This window comes from Pongo pygmaeus, chromosome 21, assembly GCF_028885625.2.
Source record: "Pongo pygmaeus isolate AG05252 chromosome 21, NHGRI_mPonPyg2-v2.0_pri, whole genome shotgun sequence".
Lineage (NCBI taxonomy): Eukaryota > Metazoa > Chordata > Mammalia > Primates > Hominidae > Pongo > Pongo pygmaeus.
The window spans coordinates 51313609-51336093 of record NC_072394.2 but is presented as its reverse complement, the minus strand read 5'-3'; the positions used below and the strand labels follow the sequence as shown (position 1 = coordinate 51336093).

Below are 22485 nucleotides of genomic sequence, written 5' to 3'. Positions count from 1 at the left end.
TAGAACAATTAACTAACATAGCATACGGAGTGTGAACCACGTTCCCAGAGTGCTAAACTATAAAATAATATTCCTAATTGCACTTCTCCTTCACTCAGTCTCCAACAAAGTAGTTCCAGAATTTCGATTCCAAATGTATATTTCCTTCACAAGTGAGTTCATGTTGCTTGGCCTGGCTCCAGTGAACATCTGAGGAAGGGCAAATTGGCAGACTGATTTACTGATTTCCATCTTTGTCTCAAGTGAATTAAGCTTTCAGGACTGTTGCTTTTCATAGCCAGTAGCTACATCTTCACATTTCCATGTTTGCACTTATATTCATAAAATAGTCTGGGCAGAATGCAAAGATGAAGTCACGTTAGTGCAAGACCCCACATGGACAGAAATGGCCATGTCTGCATTGACCTGTTGGCTTGCAGGCAGCACCACCCTGCGACAGTCCCTGCTGCCCAGGCTCTGGCTGAGGGTCTCACCCTCTGAGAGTATTCCCTCAGGTTCAGCTAGGTCCTGGGAAGCAGGAAGATGCCAGGAAGGTGTGTGCAGGGTGTGGGAAGGGAAAGGAAGGGCAGGACTGACTTTTCTTTCTTTCTTTCCTTCCTGTCTCAAGCAGTCTTCCTGGTGGGTCAAACTGCCCTATTCCTAGCAGCAGCTGGGTGGGCCGGGCTGGGCAGGGGAGGATGCGTGGGGTGCCAGCACATGTGCCATCTGTCTCCCTCCTTGCTGGCGTCTCCCAGCTTTTGGCCATGTGCAGAAGAGCTGTCATGAGTCTGTTATGGGACGTTAAGGCTTTGGGAACAGACAGAATCTGGCTTTCCATCCATGTTGTGCTGGGCACCAGCTGAGTGATGGAGAGTGATGGAGTAGTGTCTTTATTTTTCTCTGCCTCAGTTTTCTTGTCTGTAAAATGGGGATGATTTATTCATTTACTCATCCAACAACTTCTTACTAAGCACCTATCATGCGGTAGGGATCATTCTAAGGGCTAAAGATCCGACATGAACAAGGCAAGAGAAGTCCTTATTCTCATAGAGTGGCCATTCTAGTTGGGGGAACTTCAATGATTATGTGATGTTAAATTCTCTGGAGGATGTAAAATAAGGGTGACAGGATGTTTTGAGGAAGTTAGGATGTTGGCTGCTGTTTTGGATTGGTCTTTGGGAAAACTGCATCTTGGGTGACATGTAACTAGGGATGTGGATGAAGTGAAGGAGAGAGAGAGAGGCAGGGGCTATGTAGCATTTCAGAGAGATAGACCTGCGTGTGCAAAGGCCCTGAGGTAGGAGTGTGTTTGAGGAATTGCAAGAAAGCCAAGGGTGACTAGAGTGAAGGCTGTAAGAGGAAAAGCAGGAGGAGATGAAGTCAGAGAGATTGAAAGAAACCAGATAATGAAGGAGCATTTAGTCAATGGAAAGAGTCTGAAATTTTTTGTTTTGTTTTGTTTTTGTTTTTTGAGATAGGGTCTCACTGCGTCACCCAGGCTGGATGGAGTGCAATGGCACGATCATGGCCCACTGCAGCTTCGACATCCTAGACTCAAGCCATCCTCCCATTTAGGCTTCTGAGAAGCTGGGACTATAGTGTGCACCACCATGCCCAGCTAATTTTTAATTTTTTTTTTTGTGGAGCTGGGGTCTTGCTATGTTACCCAGGCTGGTGTTGAACTCCTGGGCTAAAGCAATCCTCCTGCTTTGGCCTCCCAAAGTGCTGGGAGTACAGGTGTGAGTCACTCTGCCCAGTCCAAGGATGAAATTTTAAAAAAGCTTTTTAATTAAAGTGTAGCATCCATGCAGTCAGTGCGCCCCCAGGATGACAAATGCTTACATATGTCTATAGCATGGAACCACCAAGATCAAAGAACATTCCCATCACTCCAGAAGGTTCCCTCTTGCCTGTCCCCAGTCATGGCCCCGAGACCTCCAGAGTCCCTCTGCTGACTTCTCTTACCAAAGCTTAGTTTTTCCTATTCTAGCATCGTCTATGAACGGCATCATTCAGGATGTGTGTGTGTGTGTGTGTGTGTGTGTGTGTGTGTGTGTGTGTGTGTGTGTGTGTGGCGGCTGTTGCGCAGCATGGTGTCTGTAGGATCACTCTGTGGGATCCCTTCATGTTGGAGCTCGTGGCTTTGCCTTAGAGAATGTTCCGTTTTCTTCTGAGTGGGATGGGAAGCCGTGGGAGGGTTTTGAGCAGAGGCATGAATGGAGCTAATTTGCATGGTGAAAGGCCCCCCTGTTAGTATCTGGGTAGAAGTGCAGGTCCAGGGAGGGGCTTGTTTGCATTTCCTAGGGGACCGGGACAATTGCCACAGATGGGGTTGCTTAAAACAACAAAATTGATTCTCTTTCAATTGTGGAGGCCGGAAGTCCGAAATCAAGGTGTCGGTGGGTGCTCCCTCCTGGGGCTCCAGGGAAGGATCCTGTCTTTCCTCTTTAATCTTCCAGCGGCCGTCGGTGCTCCCCGGCTTGTGGCAGCGTTGCTCCAATCTCTGCCTCTGTCTTCACAAGGCCTTCTTTTGTGTCTTCTCCCCTCATAAGGACATGAGTCATTGGATTTAGGGTCCCCCTCTAATCCAGCATCACCTTATTTTAACTAATTACCATACATCTGTAAAGACCCATTTTCCAAATAAGGTTGCATTCTGAGGTTTTGTGGGGGCCTGGCATTTTGGGGAACACCATTCAACCGACTGCAGGGCTACTGCAATGTCCGGGCAGGAAGCGATGGTGTCTGAGAACAGCGTGGTTGTGGTGGGAGAGGTGGTTGGATTCACATAGAGCTTGAAGGCCTGAGCTGACACAATTTGCCTGATCATTGACTTTGGATATAAATGAACAAGGGGAGTCAAATGTGACTTTAGGGTTTTGGGCCCAAGCAACTGGGAGAATAGAGTTGCATTTTCCCAAGAGGGTGCAGGCTAGGGTAGGAGAGGGAAATAAACATTCCCTTTTGGATGCACGAGGCTTAAGATACCTGCAGTACATCCACGTGGGGCATTGGGTGGGCAGCAGAGACTCTAGTCTGGAGTTTAGAGGCTGGAGAGATAAACCTGAGTTTTCAATATAAAGAAAGATGGTGTTTAAAGCCAAGTCAGGGCCAGGCATGGTGGCTCACACCTGTCATCCTAGCACTTTGGGAGGCCGAGGCAGGCAGATCACCTGAGGTCAGGAGTTCAAGACCAGCCTAGACGACATGGCGAAACCCTGTCTCTACTAAAAATACAAAAATTAGCTGGGCATGGTGGTGTGCACCTGTAATCCCAGCTACTCAGGAGACTGAGGCAGGAGAATCGCTTGAACCTAGGAGGCAGAGTTTGCAGTGAGCCGAGACTGGACACTGCACTCCAGCCTGAGTGACAGAATGAGATTCTGTCCAGGAAAAAAAGGAAAAAAAGCCAAGTCAGGGTGGGATCAGCGAGGGGGGCAGCATGGACAGAAAGGAGGACTCAGGACAGTCCAGGAACGTGCTGCCATTAGGAGGTTGGGAAGACCATGAGGTTGACGCCTCAATTTTGAGCATTTAAGGACTTCTCAGAAGTTCTTCCCATAGTGCCTGAAATGTAATGAGAATAGTGAATGCTAGCTCTGTGTGTGTTTGTCTGTTTTTTTTTGTTTTTGTTTTTTTTAAAAGAAAATAAAGTGAAACCACAATCTAGAGTGTTTGTGGGGGAGTGTCCTTGGTGGCTGTGAAAATCTTGTGAAAACTCCTTGATCCTGGACAAAGATGGGCCCTTCTCCTGCCAAGCCCTGGGGGCTTCTAGAAAGCACTTCCCCACCCCCAGGCACCCTGCACTCTGCCCAGAGCTGACATCACCAGGGTAGCCTGTGGCAAGTGCTGGCTCCTAGGACAAAGGCCTGAGTGTGAGCAGCATGGGGCCCAGCATCACCCAGCTGCCGCAGCCTCAATCCCCCATCTGTGCCAGGGGTAAACACTGGTGGGGGCCATTCAGCTCAGCTAGAGCTGGGACCCGGGGTCCCCAGAATTCTGCTTTTCCAGGCAGAGCCTATTGTGATCCCTAAGAGGCAGTGGAGGTAGCTCTGAGACTTGGGCCAGCTCTTTGTGCCATGATTTCCCCATGTGTGGTAGGGGACAGTGGTCCATGCTTATTTCCTTAGGCTTTTGGCATGGACTTTCTGTGTATGTGAAGCACGAGGCACAGTGCGTGGCATATGGTGGGCACATGGTATGTGTTCTTATGATCTTATTTTTACTTGAATATAAGCAGGGAATTTGTTTTGTTGGGCAGCCCCCCAGTGCTTGGAACTGTGCACAGCACACAGCACACAATGTGTATTTGTTGAATGAATGAATAAATGATAGGATGGGAATCCCTTTTCCCAAGAGTCTGGATTCATTTCCAGTTTGCCAGGGTGGTGTTGAGGAGGAATGGCTGGATGTGCTGGTGGGTTGTTCCTTCATTAGTTAGTTGGTTAGTTCATTCACTTACACATAATGGGCACATAGTGAGCCCAAGGGACCCAGGACTGTGAGGGGCATGGCAGGGAAACACTGCAGAACTCATGGTTCCTGCCAAACAAAAATGGATTCTTAAGTTGGAGCCTCTCTGAAGGAGAGGATAGTGCCTGTAATGTGATTGAGAGCCACATGGAACAAATGGCCACCTATGGAGGCTCCAGGAGGAAGAGGTCCTGGGAATTGAGAACAGATTGGGTGGCAGGGCTGGCCTTGGTGCATGGGTGGGCTTGGGGTAAGGGCACACAGGCATCATGTTTTCAATCCCAGACTCTGTGTCAATCTGCCTGGCTCTAGGTTCCAGCTCTGTGACTCACTTTTCTGGGGTGGTCTTGGAGTAAAAGACTAAACCTCTCACACCCCAGTGATCTAAGCTGTGAGATGAGAATAATCATAGTTTTCAGTTGATAGGGTGGTTGGTGGTCGGGAGCCCTAGAGGCCTGTTGGACACATGATTAGCTCTTGGTCAGTGTTTGCAATGGATGATGGCAGTATTATTATTATTTTTATTTTTCTTGGGGAAGAGAATACATTCCAGACAAGAGGCATGGAATGAGCCGAGAGACGCAAGGGGACTGCAGGGCGGAAGTATTGACATGGAGGACACTGGGTTGATTCACGTGGACAGGAGCTTGGGGCTGAGTGTGGGAGTTAGGGTAACGGTATTCCATTCCTAAGAGAGCTGTACTTTTTAACTCTGCAAGCCAAAATAGAGGTATGCATATTACAGAATCATGTACACTCCTCCCAGCTAAAGAACTAGGACATTTTCAGTAACAGTTGAAGATTCTTGGTTCACTTTCCAACCCAAAACTCTCCCTCCACAGAGGGAACCCCCACTGGAATTGGGTGCATTCCTTTAACACACGTCTTTATATTTGACCTCATACATGCTCTCCATAAACAGCGCATAGTTTTATGTGCCATGTCTTTAAAAAATCTCTATAAATGGCTTCATACTGTACATATCCTTTTTTCTTTTGCACAAGAGTACATTTTTGGGGTTCGCCCGTGTTGCTACGCATGGCCCTGGTTATCTCATTTTCACTGCTGCATAGCTAGCTACCATTGTATAAATCTGCTGCAAACAGACTGAAACAAAAATACAGATGTTTCCATTCTCAGGTGATGGATATTTAGGTTGCGTCCCATTTTTTACTGTTGTAAACAAGGCATTTTTGAGTCTCCTGGTGTGTATATGTGAAAGCTTCTCTAGACCAGGAATGGGTGAATTTTTCTGTAAAGGCCAGATAGTCAATATTTTAGGTTTTGCCACTATATGGCCTTTTTTTTTCCAACAACTCAGCTCTGCTGTTGTAGCTTGTAGGGGGCCACAGCCAATGTGATGGATGTGGCTGTGTTTCTAATAAAACTTACCAAAATGGGGAGTAGGCAAGATGTGGCCCACTAGGGTTTGTGTTGGTTGTAGATGACGCACATTTTCACTTTTCCTAGGGGTTGCTAAATCGCTTCCCAAGTGATTGTAGCTGTGCTTTGAGAGCGTTTCCCATGGTTGAGGGTGGCCATGTCCCTGTGCTGTCCTTGGTGGGTTTCATGAAGGTCTCATGTCCCTTTGCAGAGCTGCATGCTTCTGGGAGGCCGGAAGACCACGGACATCCCTTTGGAAGGCTACCTGTTGTCTCCGATCCAGAGGATCTGCAAGTACCCGCTCCTCCTTAAGGTGAGACTTTCCCGTATTTGAAGTGATAGAAAACCCTTTGGCTTCAGCATAACATAAAATTTGTTAGTTCAAGTATCTGAGAAGTCTAGCAGCAGTGTCGGCTTTGGGCTGAGCTGGATTTAAACCAGGACCCTGCCTCTTTCTCTCTTGTTCACCCTGCTTTCCACCATTCAGGCTTATTTTCAGTGTGGCAGCAGGTGGCTGTGGTTCTCCTGGCCTCACATCCTCTCAAGTTTAAAGTCAGTGGGAAAGAGTGAACCTCTCTACTAAGAGCTGAGGAAAGTCTTGAGATTTATTCTGTCTTTGGCCGTTTGCAGCCAGGGGAAGGTCATATGCCAAATGGTTTGGGCCTGAGTCGTGTGCTTTGACCTGGACCCACTACATGAAGCCTTTGCATGTACGATTTATCATCCTCCAGTCAGCTTAGACCCGTGCTTTACCCCTGAACCAATCACCTGTGCTGTGCTCTGATTAGCTGAGACATGGTCTCACACTCCACTCTGATCCAATGACAGTGAGCAGGGCAGTGCTGTGTTCTGATTAGCTGAGACCTGGGTCAGGTGCTACACTCCTGAACCAATCATTCAGAGCAAGGGAATTCTAATTGGCTCAGACTTGGGTTCATGTGCTCCAATCTTGAACCAATCACTGGGTCCCACAGGCCATGAGTGAGGACAGATGAACCCCACCTGACCAAAGTCTGAGCTGTTTCTGGAAGGCAGGGTGAAGGCAGGCATAAGTGTTGGCCGGGCAAATGCAGCCATCCACACACCTGCTGTTTCCTTCCCTGCCACCAGCCCTGGCTTTGTCTTGGCTGGGCAAAGCAGGGAGGGTTTGCTGCTTCTGTGGGGATGGAGAAGTCTTGATTCTAGGCTTCAGCCTGGCTGCTGGACAGATCCTGAGCCCAGGGGACAGCTCTTCCACCTTCCACTGCTCTCAGCCCAGGGTTTCAGCCCTTGGAAATGGCTATTGGCAGGAGCCTGTCCTGGCTCTGTCCTGAAGGCAGCTGTGTCCTAGGTTCCCTGTGGGGGGATTAATTTGGCTGGTGGGGCCTCATTCACGCACCTGCTCACAGGGGCTTGTGTATTTTTGCTCCATGAACTGGAAGCAAAAGGGGAGGGGAAGGGTACCAGGGCATTCTTCATCTTGGTTTTCTGCTGCAGAAGGTGGGTGACGCTGGAGCCTCTGAGCTGGGCCAGACCCTGGGGCCCTCAGCTCTGCCCATGAACACAGGACTTCGCTGTGCGCAGCCGTGGGGGTGGGACGCAGCTCTCCCATGCCTCCTCTCGTCTGCTCCTGCTGTTGATCTCTCCCAGCAATCTCGAAAGGAACTTCAGCACTTGTTCTTGACGTGGCTTTGATCCCTAGATAGGTCTTAGAAATGCTGTAGCTCAGGTCTTCACCTGGTTGTGGAAGAAGCTTCAGGTGAAACTTGTAAACTGGTAGCCTGTGGACCAATTCGAGCCTGCAGATGTGCTTTGTGTGATCTGTGTGATGTGTCTTTCAAACTTGGATTAGCTACCAGCATTAAGAGACAGTGTACTGTAGTGGTTAGAGACAGGGTTGGCAAAACTGTGGCCTCTGGGCCAAATACAGCCCATGGCCTGTTTTTATACAGCCTATGAGCTAAGAATGATGTTTACTCTTTTTTTAAAAGGGTTGTTCAAACAAACAAGCAAAACCCCAGAAAAATATGTAGCAGAGAGTGGATGTAGCCAGCAGAGCCTAAAATATTTACCATCTGGCCCTTTACAGCAAAAATGTGCTGATCCCTGGATGAGAGCCAGGCGTTGCAGCCTTAAGCAGTCTGGGTTTGGATTTCTCTGTCATTTACGAGTGTGCGACCTTGGGCAAGTCACTATCCTTCCCTGTGCCTCAGTTTCTCATTGAAACATAGGGTTCATGTTAATGGTATTTATGGGGTTGTTATGACAAGTAAGCATGGACTTAGTTCTAATGGCAACTCAGCAAGGTAGGCACTGGGATTAGCCCCCTTTTGGAGATGGGGCAACTGAGGCACAGAGAAAGGAAGTGGCCCTTCCAAGGCCACGTAGTAGATAAGCAGTAGAGTCATGATTAGAACCCGGGCATTCTGATTCCAGAGGACCACCCCTAACCATATGGCTCTACTGCCTGTTGAGAAGCATTTTGGGGAGTTAAACTGCCAAACTGCTGGAGTGTCAGCAATGCTGCCCTTCTCAGTTCCCTAAATGGGGTCTAAGGTTGGTGGCTCTGTGTTTTGAGGCCGGTGTCCTTCTTCTCTGGGTTTCAAAACCTTGAACATCTGACCCATAAGAAGAAGCAGCAGCCATGGCCCAGAGCTGAACTGAGGTTTGGTTTCTGGATCTTGCGAAAGTCTGGGTTCCAGCAGGCACTTGGAGCTGCAGCTTCCGTGACATATTTTAACACATGGTGTCGCTGGACCTGTGTGTACGGTGGACTCTAAGCTCTATGTGAGGCCCAGGCATTTCTGAGGCCTGTTCCCATCTCCCCAGGGGCCAGAGTTTGGTCTGGTGGGATTCCTGGGCTCTGGATTCCCAGGAGAACAGAGAGAACAGGGGCAGAACCGCCCGGCGACCCGTGGAGGAAATGGCCCGCAGGAAACGCCATGGGGTGGCTGCGGTTCGCTCTCCTGGCCAGACGGCTGTTTACTCTGCCCACTTGCGCTCCGTGGGGGCACGCCTTGTTTCCTTGGTCTCTAGCTGTGTTTATCAAGTAGGAGATTGTGGGGTGGGGGTGCTGTTTGGGAGAGAACAAGCAGGGCCTTAGACTCCCGTTGGGGCCATGCCTTGCTCCCCGCCTGACAGAACTGCTCAGTGTGTCCGGCCTTTGGCACCAGAGCGGGAACATTTGCATCAGCAAACACCCGGGGCTGAGGGGAACTCTGTCCCCACCACCTCCGGAGTTCCTTCTTTCTGTCACATTTTCCAGTGGATTTTCAAAGATGATCCCATGAACTTGAAGCAGCTGAGCTCAACCCCCCAGCCCACCCCCTCTGGCTTCTCCAGATTCAGATGCCCTTGCAGGGGTCCCCGTGGCCCTCTGAGCCCTCTTGTTTGAGCTGAACTCCCACTCGGGGTGGGCACGCAATGTTGAGGAGCCTGGGTAGGAAGAGGGAAGAGGCGAGAATGAAAGCCTTTTTGGGAACAGCCCCCAAAAGCTGAACTTGAACATTGCCTAAGAATAGCCGGAACATTCTATCTGGACTCTTCAGCCCAGGAGCGGGATAGGCAGTTGGCATTTCAGGCTTTGTTGATTTTTCCATTCACGTTGCCAGGGAAATGATTCAAGTCTGGGGTGATGCCCCTGGTGCACAGCTGGCAGGTGCCTGGTGGGGGGCCCGACTGTCACTGATCCTCTTAGTTATTTCCTGGTGATGCACACATCTGTGTTGCTGCTCGCTGTCCACAGCTGAGAATAAGACAGACCCAGGCCCTGCCCCTTGGAGCTTCCAGCCTTGGGCTGGGCCCTGCAGGGGCTGGGAGTGTGTGGCAGGGGCCATCCTGGGGCCGACTGCAGGGGACATACCCTGTCTCAGGGGGCAGTTGCCACCTTTGCCCCCAGCTCTCTGGCCACTTGATCTTGGTCTCCTCTGCTGCTTCCTCGTCTCCGGGGCCTCTGAGGAGAGATGGGCCCTGGGCTTAGTCCTCTGGCCGTTTGTTTACCCATCTAGACTTGCTCCTGTGGTGGCCTTACCCGCTCTGTGGTCTTTTTAAAAAGCATACTCGAGGGTTGTGCAACCATTACCACAATAATTTTAGAACATTTCCGTCACCCCCAAAAGAAACCCCAGACCTATAAACACTTACTGTCCATCCTCCCCTCCTCCAGCCCCTGCCGACCACTTGTCTACTTTCTGCCTCTGTCAGTTCGCCTATTCTGGATATTTCCTCCAAGTGGAATCACACAGTGCTGGTCTTTCGTGCCTGGCTGGCTTCACTTAGGCTCATGTCCTCAAGGTTCAGCCACGTTGGAGCGTGTCGGTGCCTCCTTCCTTTTTGTGGCTGAATCATCTTCCGTCGTGTGGCTGGACCATGTTGTGTTTATCCACTCATTAGCTGATGGACATTTGGGTCGTTTCCACTTTCTGGCTATTGTGAGTCATGTTGCTCTGAAGGTCCATGTACAGGATTTGTGTGGACATTCCCATGGCCTTAAACTCCGTTCCCACCTGGATGACTTCAGCCCGGACCTCTCCCCTAGACCCTGGGCTTGTCTTTCTGCCCGTTGAGTTTCTGCATTTGAGTGTCTGGCAGGCATCTCTTACCCAGCATACTCATGCCTTTCCCCAGACCACCTCCCCACCAACCCCTCCATCCCCAGCTCAGCAGACAGCCCCTCTGTCCTTCTGGTTGCTCAGGCCAAACCTTGGGATTACATTTGGTGTCCATCTTTCCCCACCCCCATGTCTCGCCATGAGGAGGTCCTGTCGGCTCTGCTCTCGGACTCTGTCCAGAGTCCAGCTGCTTCTGAATGCCTTCACTCCCCCGGTGCTGGGCCACTGCCACGGCCCCAGCGGGCCTCCCTGCCTCTGTTCTTGTCCTCTGCAGGCTGCTCCCAGCTCAGCAGCTAAACTGAAGTCAGTTCATGTCACTCCTCCCCGGACTACCCTCCCGGGGCTCTCTGCTCACTCCAAGTAAGGTCCAAGTTCTTTGCTGTTGCCATCTGCAGTGTCCTACCCTGTCTCACCCATGTTCCTCTCTGACGTTGTCATCTTCTCTCCTCAGCCAGGCTTGCTTTCTGAAGTTCTGAACACAACAAGCAGGTTTCTGCCTCAGGGCCTTTGCACCTGCTCTTTCTTCTGCTGGGACATTTTACCCCATGTCTCCTGAGGCTCACTCTTCATCTTTGTCAGGCTTCTGCTGCTCCAGTACCTCCTGCCTGAGGCCTTCCCTGGCCACCTCTGCGATAGAGGAGCTGCCTCTGCCATTCTCTGTCCCCTTCACCTTGCTTTTATTTTTCTTCATAGCACTGCTCGCTGGCTCACATTCTGTCCTGGGACGCTTGGTGTCCTGATTGATTTTGAGACATCAGCTCCCCAAGGGCAGGGATTTGGGCCTGTTTCCCCAGTGCCTGGAATGGTGCCTGCACAGGGTAGATACCCCTGGTCACTTATTGAATGAATGTGGAAAGGCCACCCCTGTCTTCTTGCCAACTGTTTCTGAATCCAGAAATTGGGACTTTTATGTGAAAGTTACTTATGTCCAAGTATCAGCTTGATTCAGAACTTGTTAAACACTGTGGGCCCCAACAGGACGCATCCTGGGACCTGTCCATTCAGAACAGCTGCTCTAGTGGGGTTGCATCCAGGGATGTTTTTTGCAGAGTAGCTGCTTGGGGTACAGCCTTGGGTCTGTGCACGGCTGCTGTTGTCTCCTGCACCTCCCATGTCTGTCTGTGGGTGATGCAGCTGTCACCCAAGTGCAGTGCAAGGACCTTGTCATTCGGCTGTTACCTCTGTCTACTTGGCTGGGAGGAAAGTGGCCGATACTGAGGTCAGCGCTCCTGGGATGGACTGAGTGAGGTCCATTGCCAGGGAGGTGTTGACCTCAATTCTCGGTGAAGGGGGACAGCTGGGAGTGACGTGTTTCCCGGAGCATGGACATATACTACTCATAGCTTTCTAGAAGATTTTAGGTGGCACCAGAGCAAACTTTATGTAGGATGGGTGGAGGGGGAAGGGGAGAAGCCAACATTAAAAAACAGTGACTCACACAGTAGAATACTACTCTCTTAGCAAATCCCTTTCCGTCTTCCTAGTGTCCTCCGAGAGACAGCCACAGTTGGTGCTGCAGTGTTTAGGGTTTTTGAAGCCATTCATTCATTCACCACCTATTTATTGAGCAACTATTATGTGTCAGGCACTGCTTGAGGTGCTAGAGGTACAAAGTGAACAAAACCAGCTTGAACCCCTGTCCCCTTGGAACGGACATTCTTCTTGGGGGAGATGGTGACAAATGAGTAAGAAATATGTATGCTTGTTTAGATGGAATATTTGGATGCCATGGAAAAAATAAATATCAGGTTCAGAAGATCAGTAAGGACCAAGAGTCACTCAGGGGGTTGCAGGTTTAGATAATGTGGTCAGGGAAGGCTGGACTGGAAGGAAACATTTGAGCAAAGACCTGAAAGAGGTGAAGGAGGAAGTCAAGCAGGTACCTTGGGGAAAATTGTTCCAGAGGGAACAGCCAGTGCAAAGGCCCTGGGGCAGGACTGTTGCTCGTGTGTCTGGGAACAGTGAGGAGGCCAGGGTGACTGGAGGGGAGAGGATAGGGAGAGAGCGAGGGAGTAAGGTTGGAGAGGTAATGGAGCCAGGTCAGGTGTGGCCTTGTGGGCCATTGTGGGGTCTTTATTTTCCATCTGGGGGAGATGGGGACCATGGGAAGGTTCTGAGCAGCAAGGAACAGGATCTGCCTTAGTTCTAATGGGGTCCCTCTGGCTGTGTGTGGAGGGTGGACCGTGGGGTGGTCAGAGTGGAGTCAGGGAGACCAGGAAGTGCTTGGCTTCAGTGGTTCGGGTAGGAGATGTCTTGACCTGGTGGTGGCAGTGGAGGTGGGTGCATTTCATGAGAGTGGCCTTTTCACATCCTTTGCCCATTTTCTATTGGACAGTTGTCCTTTTGATTTCCCAGAGTCCTTCTATTATTCTGGATACTTTGGGTTATCTCTTTGGAGTTTTTGTCTGACTGATGTTGTGCAGCGAGCTCTTCATCTGCTGGAGATCGGGCATTGTCACTGTCTTGCTGAGAAAGCACAGGAAGTCAGAGATCTCTTCACTGCAGCCCCCTCTACCCTGACCCCATCCTCCCCCAACCACAGTGCCCACCCCTTCATCCTGTCTCTCGGGCCGAGCACCAACACCTCACCCACAGCTGCCCCAGAGACTCAACCTGTGTCAGCCTGTGCTCAGGCTCTTTCCTGTGTGGTGAGCACTAACCTCGGGACACCCCTTGTTGGGGAGTTGGGGGGGCGGGGTCCTGCCATCACCTCTTCCTTTCAAATCCATGCTCAGATGCCCCATCTTCAAAGGAGCCTTCCCAGATCACCTTTTGTGGGGTCCAACCTGTATTCTACTTTCTCCTGTACTGTGTGTGGTTAAGAGTGAATTCAGAAATCCAACTCCACTTCTTAGCTGTGTGACCAAGGGCAAGTTGCTGAACCTCTCTTTGTCTCCATTTTCCCATCTGTAAAATGGACATGGTAGTTACCTCCCAGGCTTGCTGTGAAGATCAGATGAGACGATGCATGAGAAAACTCATGAAAGCATTTTGCATATTACTGAGTAAATGGTCATGCTTGTTATATGTTGGTGACTCAAATATTGTAATGGTTTTTATGCTTATCAATCCTAGTCCTGACCTTATTAGCATTGGCTCTTTGAAATCTGACTTAAACTCTGTGTGCCTCAGTTTTCTCCTGTGAAATAGTGCCCTAGTTATTGGTTATTATAAAGATAAAATGAAAAATATCTGTAAAATGCTGAGACGTGCTTAATATTAGCTATTTTTATTGTTTCAACGTCTGTGTTTTCCAATATTAATATAATTACATTAAGTTTCTTTTGACTAGTGTTTTCCTGAAATATCTTGTTTCTCCTTTTGTGGTTGACCTATCCGAATCCTTAGACTTTGGGTGCTTTTTTTGTTAACTCCATAGAGTTCAATTTAAAATCTGATCTGATAATATCTTCTAACAGGAGCGTTTAGTCCACTTATATTTATTGTGTTTATTAATATATTTGAACTTGGCTCTGCCATCCTTCTTTTTGATTTCTGTTTATCCTCTTTTTTTGATGCTTTTGCGTCTTTCCGTGTTTTATTTTGGATTGTTTTAGTTTTTTTGGCTTAGTTGCTTTTTCCTTTATTTCTTTTATTTTTATGTATTTTTCCTTCCACTAAGTTAGAATTTATAGCTGTCATCGCCACTACCACCACCATTACCATCACCATCAATCACCACCATCTCTCACCATTTTACCCTTTTCTCTAGAGAAATGCCTGTGGAGAGCCTGGAAGTGAGAGCAAGAGGTGTAGAACTTTACAGTGAGCCATGCTAGGGTCTCTTTGAAAGGTTGGCTATAGAGCTCCTGAATGTCAGAGCCTGGAGGGTCAGTAGAGACCTACCAACCTAGGGTCACAAACACAGATACCTGCAGGGCACATGCAGGAAAAGAGTGAGTAGCTTGGTTGTAACTTAGCGAGGTTGGTGGGAACTGTGGCAGACTAGAGGGCACACGTCCCTTCTAAGGAACAGCCACTGCTCAGCCCAGCCAACTGTTACCGTAAGGTGGAAATGCAAGTCCAGGTTGGCCAGAGCTTCTGCTTTGCTGACAGAGGCTGGCGATAACATTTAGCTTGGTCTCATCACTACCTTGCATAGCCAAGAGGCATAGGCACAGAAAGGGGAGGCAACTTGTCCAAGGTCACACAGCACATCCTCATCAAAGCCAGAACAGGAACTTCCTGATAGGAGCCATCTTCCCACTCTACCCCGCTTTCCTCTCTGAGTAGAAGAAAGGAGTTTTTAAAACCCACGAGCATTATTTCCTTTCTCCTGCTAATTCCTAATTGGTGGGACTACAGTTTTCCTAGACATGCAGCAGAGGCTGAAATTGTTAAAATTGGAAATACATTTACATGAAGTCTGCATATGATTTGCATGCATGCAGGGTGTTTGTGGTTTTTTTTTTTTTTTTGCAATGCTGGGCAGCTCTTCACTTCTGGGTTCTCTTGGACTTCCAGATGTTTTTCGCTTCTTGTTTTCTTTTCCTTTTTTTTTTTTTTTTTTTTTTTTTAAAGTGGTGGTGGGTATCCTTAGCACCTCTTCATTTGCATTCTGCTGTCACCCTAGGTTTGGCCGCAGAGGACTTCAGCACTGTGGGTACAGGAGCAAGCCAGGCTTCCTGAGCTTAGATGGCAGAGCCTTGGGCAGGCCTGTGTGACTGGAGGCAAGTCACTGAGTGCAGGATCAGCCCCTTCTTGGAGTTGGCTGAGGTGTCCCCAGAAAGTGGGTGTTGTTCTGCTTGACCCAGACCCTGTTGATGACACCACCCCCCTGCCTTTTTCTCTTTGTGGAGAGGACAATATGGCTTTCCAACCCCCACCAACCCCAAGTCACAGGGAATGGTGGGTATTATCACATCTTCCAGTGACAATTGCAGCTTTGTTTTTGTTTTCACACTATGGGTTTATGGATTCATTTTCTTACGATTTCGCTTGCTAGTGACTGAAAATCTACTTTATTGTTTTTATGACCTTGTTAATTAAACTTACTTTTAAAAAAAGAATAGAAAACAGAAAAGACTGAGGGTAGGTCTGACTTCAGGCATAGTTGCATCCAGGGCTCAGGCGATACTGTCCTGACTCCGTCTCTCCATGTCCTGCTGTGTTTCCCTCAGTGCCAGCCTTGTGCTCAGGAGGCTGCTTTCTCACAGTGGCGTCATTGGTCACCAGCAGCCTCAGGCCCGTGTGTGACCAGTGTACCCACCCAGGGAGAGGAGAGCATGCCTTTCCCAGTGTTTGCATAGGAAGTCCCAGCCTGAGGTCCACTGGCTCAGCATGGGTCCCACACTCTCCTTGTGTGGCTGGGAGGATGGAAGGTCAGGCTTTAGTCACAGATCCACACTGGGAGCTGGCTGGGGTGGCCTCTCCTGGACTCCATGGCCCGAGAGAGGAGCAGGTGGAAGCAGTAGGCCTCTGCAGCTCGTCCTCCTCTCTCCTTGCCACCTCCTCTTCCTCTGAGCCCTTTGTTCTTCTCCTAGTCCTCTCCTGGGTCTTGGGGTGAGGCTGAGTGAGCTGGGCCTTGGGCAAAGCTGAGTAAGCCAGTAGGAGCTGGCCCTAGCCACGTTTGTTTGTTGCCCTGGGGTTTGAGGCCCTGCGCCTCAGGCTGCCTCTTATGGCCATGCTGGGGGCTGATTACACAGTTCTGGGGACATGAAGGGGCTGCTCAGAGTGGGCATCTTTGGACATCCTTTGAGTAAATGTGATTGCAGGGGCGAGAGGGAGGTGAGGCATCTCGCGGAAGCCCAGGCTTCTCTGCGCCAACATCCTCTCTTCTAGGAAGCCTTTGCCTGGGGCCCCACTCGTGAAACCACACAGGGCTCGAGGGGTGGATGCTGGGGAAGGCCACTCAGCCTGGCTCCTGGAGGGGCTAAAGCTGCTGGTTCGCAGGGTAGCCCTAGCACACCCCTCCCTTCCCTGCACTCAATTTTTCTGAAGGATCCCCAGGGCCTGCCCTGCTCAGACATTTGTGTTCTAAGAGTCTGATTTGGGGGTGTTCATTTCCAGCTGTTACTATTTCTAGAGGGGCCTGTAGATGTGGTTGGCATCTGCCAAGTCCCACTTTCTGTCTCTGTGGCCTTGGGCAAGAGGCTTTTAAGCTCTCTGTGCCTCAGTTTCCTTATATATAGAGTGGGATCATAATAGTACCTACCTCACTGGGATCATTCGAGGAGGAAATGACTTAATACACTTAAATTTCACGCAGTGCTTGGTGCACAGTAAGTATCAGTAGATGCTAGCTATTAGGACTATTACCACGACTTCTATTTTCACTATTATTCCTACTATACATAAATCATAAGAAATAGCCACTGTTAACCACAGACATAATGACGATGATGATAAATATTGTGTCCTTACTGGGTACCAAGACTTTTACATTCATCACTCCATTGGATCCTTACATTAGCCTTCGGGGGTGAGTCTTAGCCTCTTTCACAGATGTGCACACTTGGCTTTAGAGAGGTGAGGTCACTTGTGCAAGGCCCCACAGCTGAGATGTGGTGGAGGCGAAGCGGATACCATGCCTCCCTTTTCCCAGCACCCATTCTCTTGACCACAGGGCTCTCCAGTTTCATGATCTGATACTGGGTTTGAGCTAGAATAAGGCATTAGTGGGCCTGAACCTATCATTGATACCTCTATTGACAGAGAACTTACTACCTTACAAGGTAGCCCCCTCTCTTGTGAGAAAGCTCCAAGTGGTATAAGAATGGATTAATTCAGTCAAACGGTGGTCTCTTGCACTGGTCCCACTGGATTCCTTGAGATCTTACAGATCCACTGGGCATCTTAGTCATGTAGTTCTCCCAAGATGCTTAGCAAGCAAGCACCTCTTGGGTTCCTTCCAGAAATACTCTTCTCTGGGCCAAACCCTGGAAGTTCATGTATCTGTTCCACTTTGGATATGGATTCCAGGGTTTTCAGTACCATAGTATGTCTCCTTTGAACGTCACTCTATTCTGATTTATTAGGACAGTCTGTTCAGTTCTGAGTTGGGCAGGAGCCTCCTCACCTCCCTCGTTTCGCATGTTAGACCTTTGTTAGTATCGCTGAAGCTCTCGTTAGCTTTGAAGATACCCACATTTTATGCCTGTCTGAGACTAACTGGGACACCTTCGAGTTTCCATATCTGTGTACTCTCTCTGAGACTGTGAAGCAGTAGGAACTTTTTCAAATAAGAGATGGAAAAACTAGCCCAAGCTGACTTAACACAACATATATATGTAAAAAATAAATAGGCTCACATAGCTGAAAAGCCATGGATAGATGGCTTCAGGTATGGCTGGATCATGGTGTCGCAAGGGAATTGCCCAACTGCTTTCCTAAGCTGCTGCACCATTTTATATTTTTACCAGCAATGTAGGAGGGCTCTATTTTTTTCATATCCCCACCAACAGTTGTTATTCATGTTTTGGATTATAGCTATTCCAGTAGATGTGAAGTGGTATCTCATTTTGGTTTTGTTTTGCATTTTCCCACGTGATGTTGAACATCTTTTTGTCTGCTTATCAGACATTTGTGTATCTTCTTTGGAGAAATGTCTGTTCAAGTCCTATGCCTGTTTTTTACTTGTATTATTTATCTTTTTGTTGTTAAGTTGTAAGGGTTCTTTATATATTCTGGGTACAAGTTCCTCATCAGATGTATCATTGATACTATTTCCCTCATTATGCAGATTGTCTTTTCTCTTCCTTTTTAATTTTATTTATTTTTTGGCTTTCACATTGGGATAGTGTCATTTGAAGCACAAAAGTTTTACATTGTGGTGAAATTCACTTTATCTATTTTTTTTAAGTTGCTTGTGCATTTGGTCATATCTAAGAGCACTTCGCCTAACCTAAGGTCACAAGGGGTTTACCCCTATGTTTTCTCTGACAGTTTTATAGTTTCAGCTCTTACATTTAGGTCTGTGATCCATTTTGAGTCCATTTTTGTGTGTGGCGTGAGGAAGGGGCCAGCCTCATTTTGTCGCACATGGATATTCAGTTGCATCATTTGTTGAAAAGACGGTTCTTTCGTCCATTTAATTGCCTTGGCATCCTTGTGGAAAATTGACTGACCATAAATGTAAGGATTTATTTCTGGACTCTCAATTTTTTTTTGATATGCATTGATTTTTACTTTTGGGTTTTTTTTTAAAGTTCTGAGACACATGTGCAGAATGTGCAGGTTTGTTACATAGGTCTGCATGTGCCATGGTGGTTTGCTGCACCTATCAACCTCTCTCTTTTTTTTTTTTTTTAAAGAGATAATAGAGACAGGTTCGTTCTGTCACTCAGGCTGGAGTGCAGTGGCCCGATTATAACTCACTGTAACTTGGAACTCCTGGGCCCAAGTGATCCTCCCACCTCAGCCTTCCAAAAGCTGGAATTACAGGTGCACATCACTGTGCCCAGCTAAGTTTTTAAAATATTTTGGCAAAGATGGTGTCTTTCTGTGTTGCCCAGGCTGGTCTTGAACTGCTGGCCACCGCCTACAGTTCTTTTCCATTGATCTCTAGGCCTATCTTTATACAGTACTAAGTTGCCTCTTTTTTTTTATGATGGAGTCTCACTCTATTGCCCAGGCTGGAGTGCAGGGGCCTGATCTTGGCTCTCTGCAACCTCTGCCTCCTGGTTTCAAGCGATTCTCCTGCCTCAGCCTCCCAAGTAGCTGAGATTACAGGTGTGCACCACCATGCCTGGCTAATTTTTATATTTTTAGTAGAGATGGGGTTTTGCTGTGTTGGCTAGGCTGGTCTTGAAGTCCTTACCTCAGGTAATCCGCCCGCCTTGGCTTCCCAAAGTGCTGAGATTACAGGTGTGAGGCACCATGCCTGGCTTGTGTTACTTCTTTTCTTTTTTTTTTTTTTTTTAAGATGTAGTCTTGCTCTGTCACCCAGGCTGGAGTGCAGTGGCGCGATCTCGGCTCACTGCACCCTTCGGCTCACTGCAACCTCCGCCTCCTGGTTCAACCAATTCTCTTCCCTCAGCCGCCCAAGTAGCTGGGACTATAGGCATGTGCCGCCATGCCCAGCTAATTTTTGTATTTTTAATAGAGACAGAGTTTCACCATGCTGGCCAGGTTGGTCTTGAACTCCTGACCTCGTGATCCTCCTGCCTGGGCCTCCCAAGGAGCTGAGATTACAGGTGTGAGCCACCGTGCTTGGCTGTTACTTCTTGAGATCTTGAGGAGTGTGCCGGGAGAGGAAACAGCAAGTCCAAAGGCCTGGAGGCAGGAATGGGCCCTCATTTTTTGGAGCTCCACAGAGTGGAGCCAACATGCCCCTGTGAACCAAGACACCAAAGCTAACACTTCCCCTGCGGTTTTGGTCCAGCCATGGGCCTGGCCAGGTCTTGCTTGGTTTCAATTCCCTACCCCTGCCACTGACCTAGAGCAAGAATAGAGATAGAGGCAGCCAGATAGAAAAGGGAAGCAGCCTTTTTTTCACTTTTACTAACTACTGGGTTTTGGCAGCCCCACAGGGAACCACTGGAGGAGAATCACTGAGATTCCAAATTTCCAGGGTTTGGGAGGAGCATATATGGCGGCAGTGTCCATCAGAGGGGTGCCGTGGGCCCATGAGGTTTTAGTTTCAAGAATAAAAGTGATGAGGGCTTCCTATTTGTCGGGGGAGGTGGGAAGAGGCCTAGGGCCTCAGGCTGGATAATCACAGAATAGTGATTCAGAAATGTGAGCTCTGGAGCTGCACCGTGTAGCCGCTTAGCTGTCCATGACCTTGGGCAGGAGACCTTGCCTCTGTGTGAGCCTCAGCTTCCTCATCTGTCAAGTGGGGATAGTAAAAGCATCTGCCTGCTAGGACCATTGGAAGGCAAAGTAATTTCACTGATGGCCAAGCTTAACAGAGCCAGCAGAAGGAAGAACACAGTTTCATGGTGAATTTATCCCAAGTGCCACAACACGGTGGGATCTTTTGTAATAAGATATGTTTTAGCTGCAGTGACAGAGCTCTGAAACAAGAGTGGCTTAAACAACGCCTAAGCTTATTTCTGTCAAGGCAATCCGGGGCAGCATGGTGGCTCCATGCTGACAGCACCAAGTTCTGCCAACCCTGAGGTGTGGCCCTCACCACCAGAGTTTCAGGTGCTTACACCATGCCCACGTTCCAGCCAAGGAAGAGGGAAAGGAGAAGGGAAACTGCACCTGGCACTTCTGCTCGTGCCCCATCCACGAGAACCTCGTGTCCAGGTGGACTGGGCGTGTAGCCTTTATTCCAGGTGCCCTCGTGTTCAGCTCAGAATCAGTTCTGTTGCTTTTAACAAAGGGCCAGCAAACTTTTCCGTTAAAGGACCAGATAGTAAATATTTTAGGCCTTGGGGTCCATACAATCTGTCATTGTAGTGTAAAAGCAACCACTGACAATATGTCAGTGAATGAGATGCTTGGTTCCGATGAAACTTTTTTTTACAAAAATGGGTGATGGGTTGGACTCGGTCCTTGGACTGTCATTTGACCCCTGCTTTGGATGAAAGGGATGATGGGTAGAACCTGGGGTGGGGGTCTCACTAACCAGCAGCCTCTGTCCCTGCCCACTGGGAGCTGACTGGCCACATTCACTCCCTGGCCTCGGCTGGCCTCACAAAGGTCCAGATGCCAAAAACCACTTCAGGGAACCTGGGACTGGGGTAGCTTTGCTGAATCGAATGGAATTACTGAATATGGTCATAAGATCATGGTCTTATATTGTAACTTTGTGGACATGCCTACAAGCAGGCTAACGGCTTAGGGGAGTGTCTGCCGTCATCTGTGTACAACAGAGAGCCCAACATGGGGCCAGGTACACTGGAGCCTGGCTGAGTGGATACATGCATGCATGGAGTGAATGAGGCACAGAGCTTCTGTGCCACCCTCTGCTCTTGCCTGGACTTTGGCAGTAGCCATAACTGGTCTTCCCACTTTATATTCACTGCACATTCCATCCCGTGCATCCTCCTGTCAGCAGCCAGGGAGGTCCTTTAAAGGGTGAGAGGATAGTGTCAGGCCTCTGCTCATATCCCCATTACTTCCCCATGCTCTTGGGAGGAAACCCAAACACCCCACTGCGGCCTAATGTGATCTGGCCTTGGCATGCTTGTCTGAATCTATGGTCCATCCCTCTCTCTCGCTCGCTCTGCTGCAGCTCCACTGGCCTCCCTGCTGCTTCTCTCTGCCTCAGGGCCTTTGCATGTGCTCTTCTCCTTCCTGGAGTGCTATTCCTGCAGACGCAGTGCAGCCTGTGACCTCACCTCATTCAAGCTTCGCTCACAAGCCTGTCTTTCCAGAGAGACCTTCTCAGACCACCGCCCTTCCCTCACTCATTGTCCCTTTAATTCATATACATTATATATTTATTTGAGAGGAAAGTATTTGTACTTAACTGTCTGAAAAGTTGTAAATAGCACGGGGATTTAGAGCACAAACTCTGGAGTCAGACTGGGTGGGCTCAGATGTGCTGTGTGACCTTGGACAAACGGCCTGACCTCTCTGTGCCTCAGGTCTTGCATCTGTCAAACGAGAATAATGGTGCCTACCTGATAGAGTTGACATGAGGATCAAATGAGCTTGACAGGAGCATGAGGGCTCGCTGAGTATTAGCTGTTGTTACTGTTGGTAGTAGTAATAGTCATCACCTTGTTGACCGGTCCACTTTTGACCATGAGCTCCCAGAAGATCATCTTGTTCTTTGCCCAGCCTCCACAGCTCAGGTTCACACCAGTTGCTCAGCCAGTATTTGCTGAGTGAAGAATAAGTCGAAATACTCTCCGCAGTAGCAGAGCTGGCCCTGGGTGCCCTGCCTGCCTTTGTGTTGCTTCCTCCTGAAGCCTTCCGGGCTTGCTTCTCCTTTGATTGATCACCAGCATTTTCAGCATATGGCGCTGCTCTCTGGGCCTCTCTCAAACCCCCAGGGAAGTGCCTTTCCAGCCTCACTGCTGGGGCCTCCAGAGGAAGAGCAGGGCTCCATCTCCCTTCTTTTGCATTCTGTGGGCACATTGCCTGGGTGCATGGCAAGAGCTCAGCAAAGTCCCAGGGGCCTGATGATGCAGACCAGCTGGGCCTTGGGAATCTTAGGACCTGG

The 22485-nt window shown here is 49.0% G+C and overlaps 1 protein-coding gene across 1 annotated transcript in view; it reads left to right on the top strand.

The window, feature by feature from the left end:
- PREX1 (phosphatidylinositol-3,4,5-trisphosphate dependent Rac exchange factor 1) overlaps positions 1-22485 on the top strand; it is a 203710-nt gene that overhangs the window by 95814 nt on the left and 85411 nt on the right. The window contains exon 5 of the mRNA XM_054466932.2: positions 6047-6148. Coding sequence (XP_054322907.1) covers positions 6047-6148 — 102 coding nt within the window. The remainder of the gene's footprint in view (positions 1-6046; positions 6149-22485) is intronic.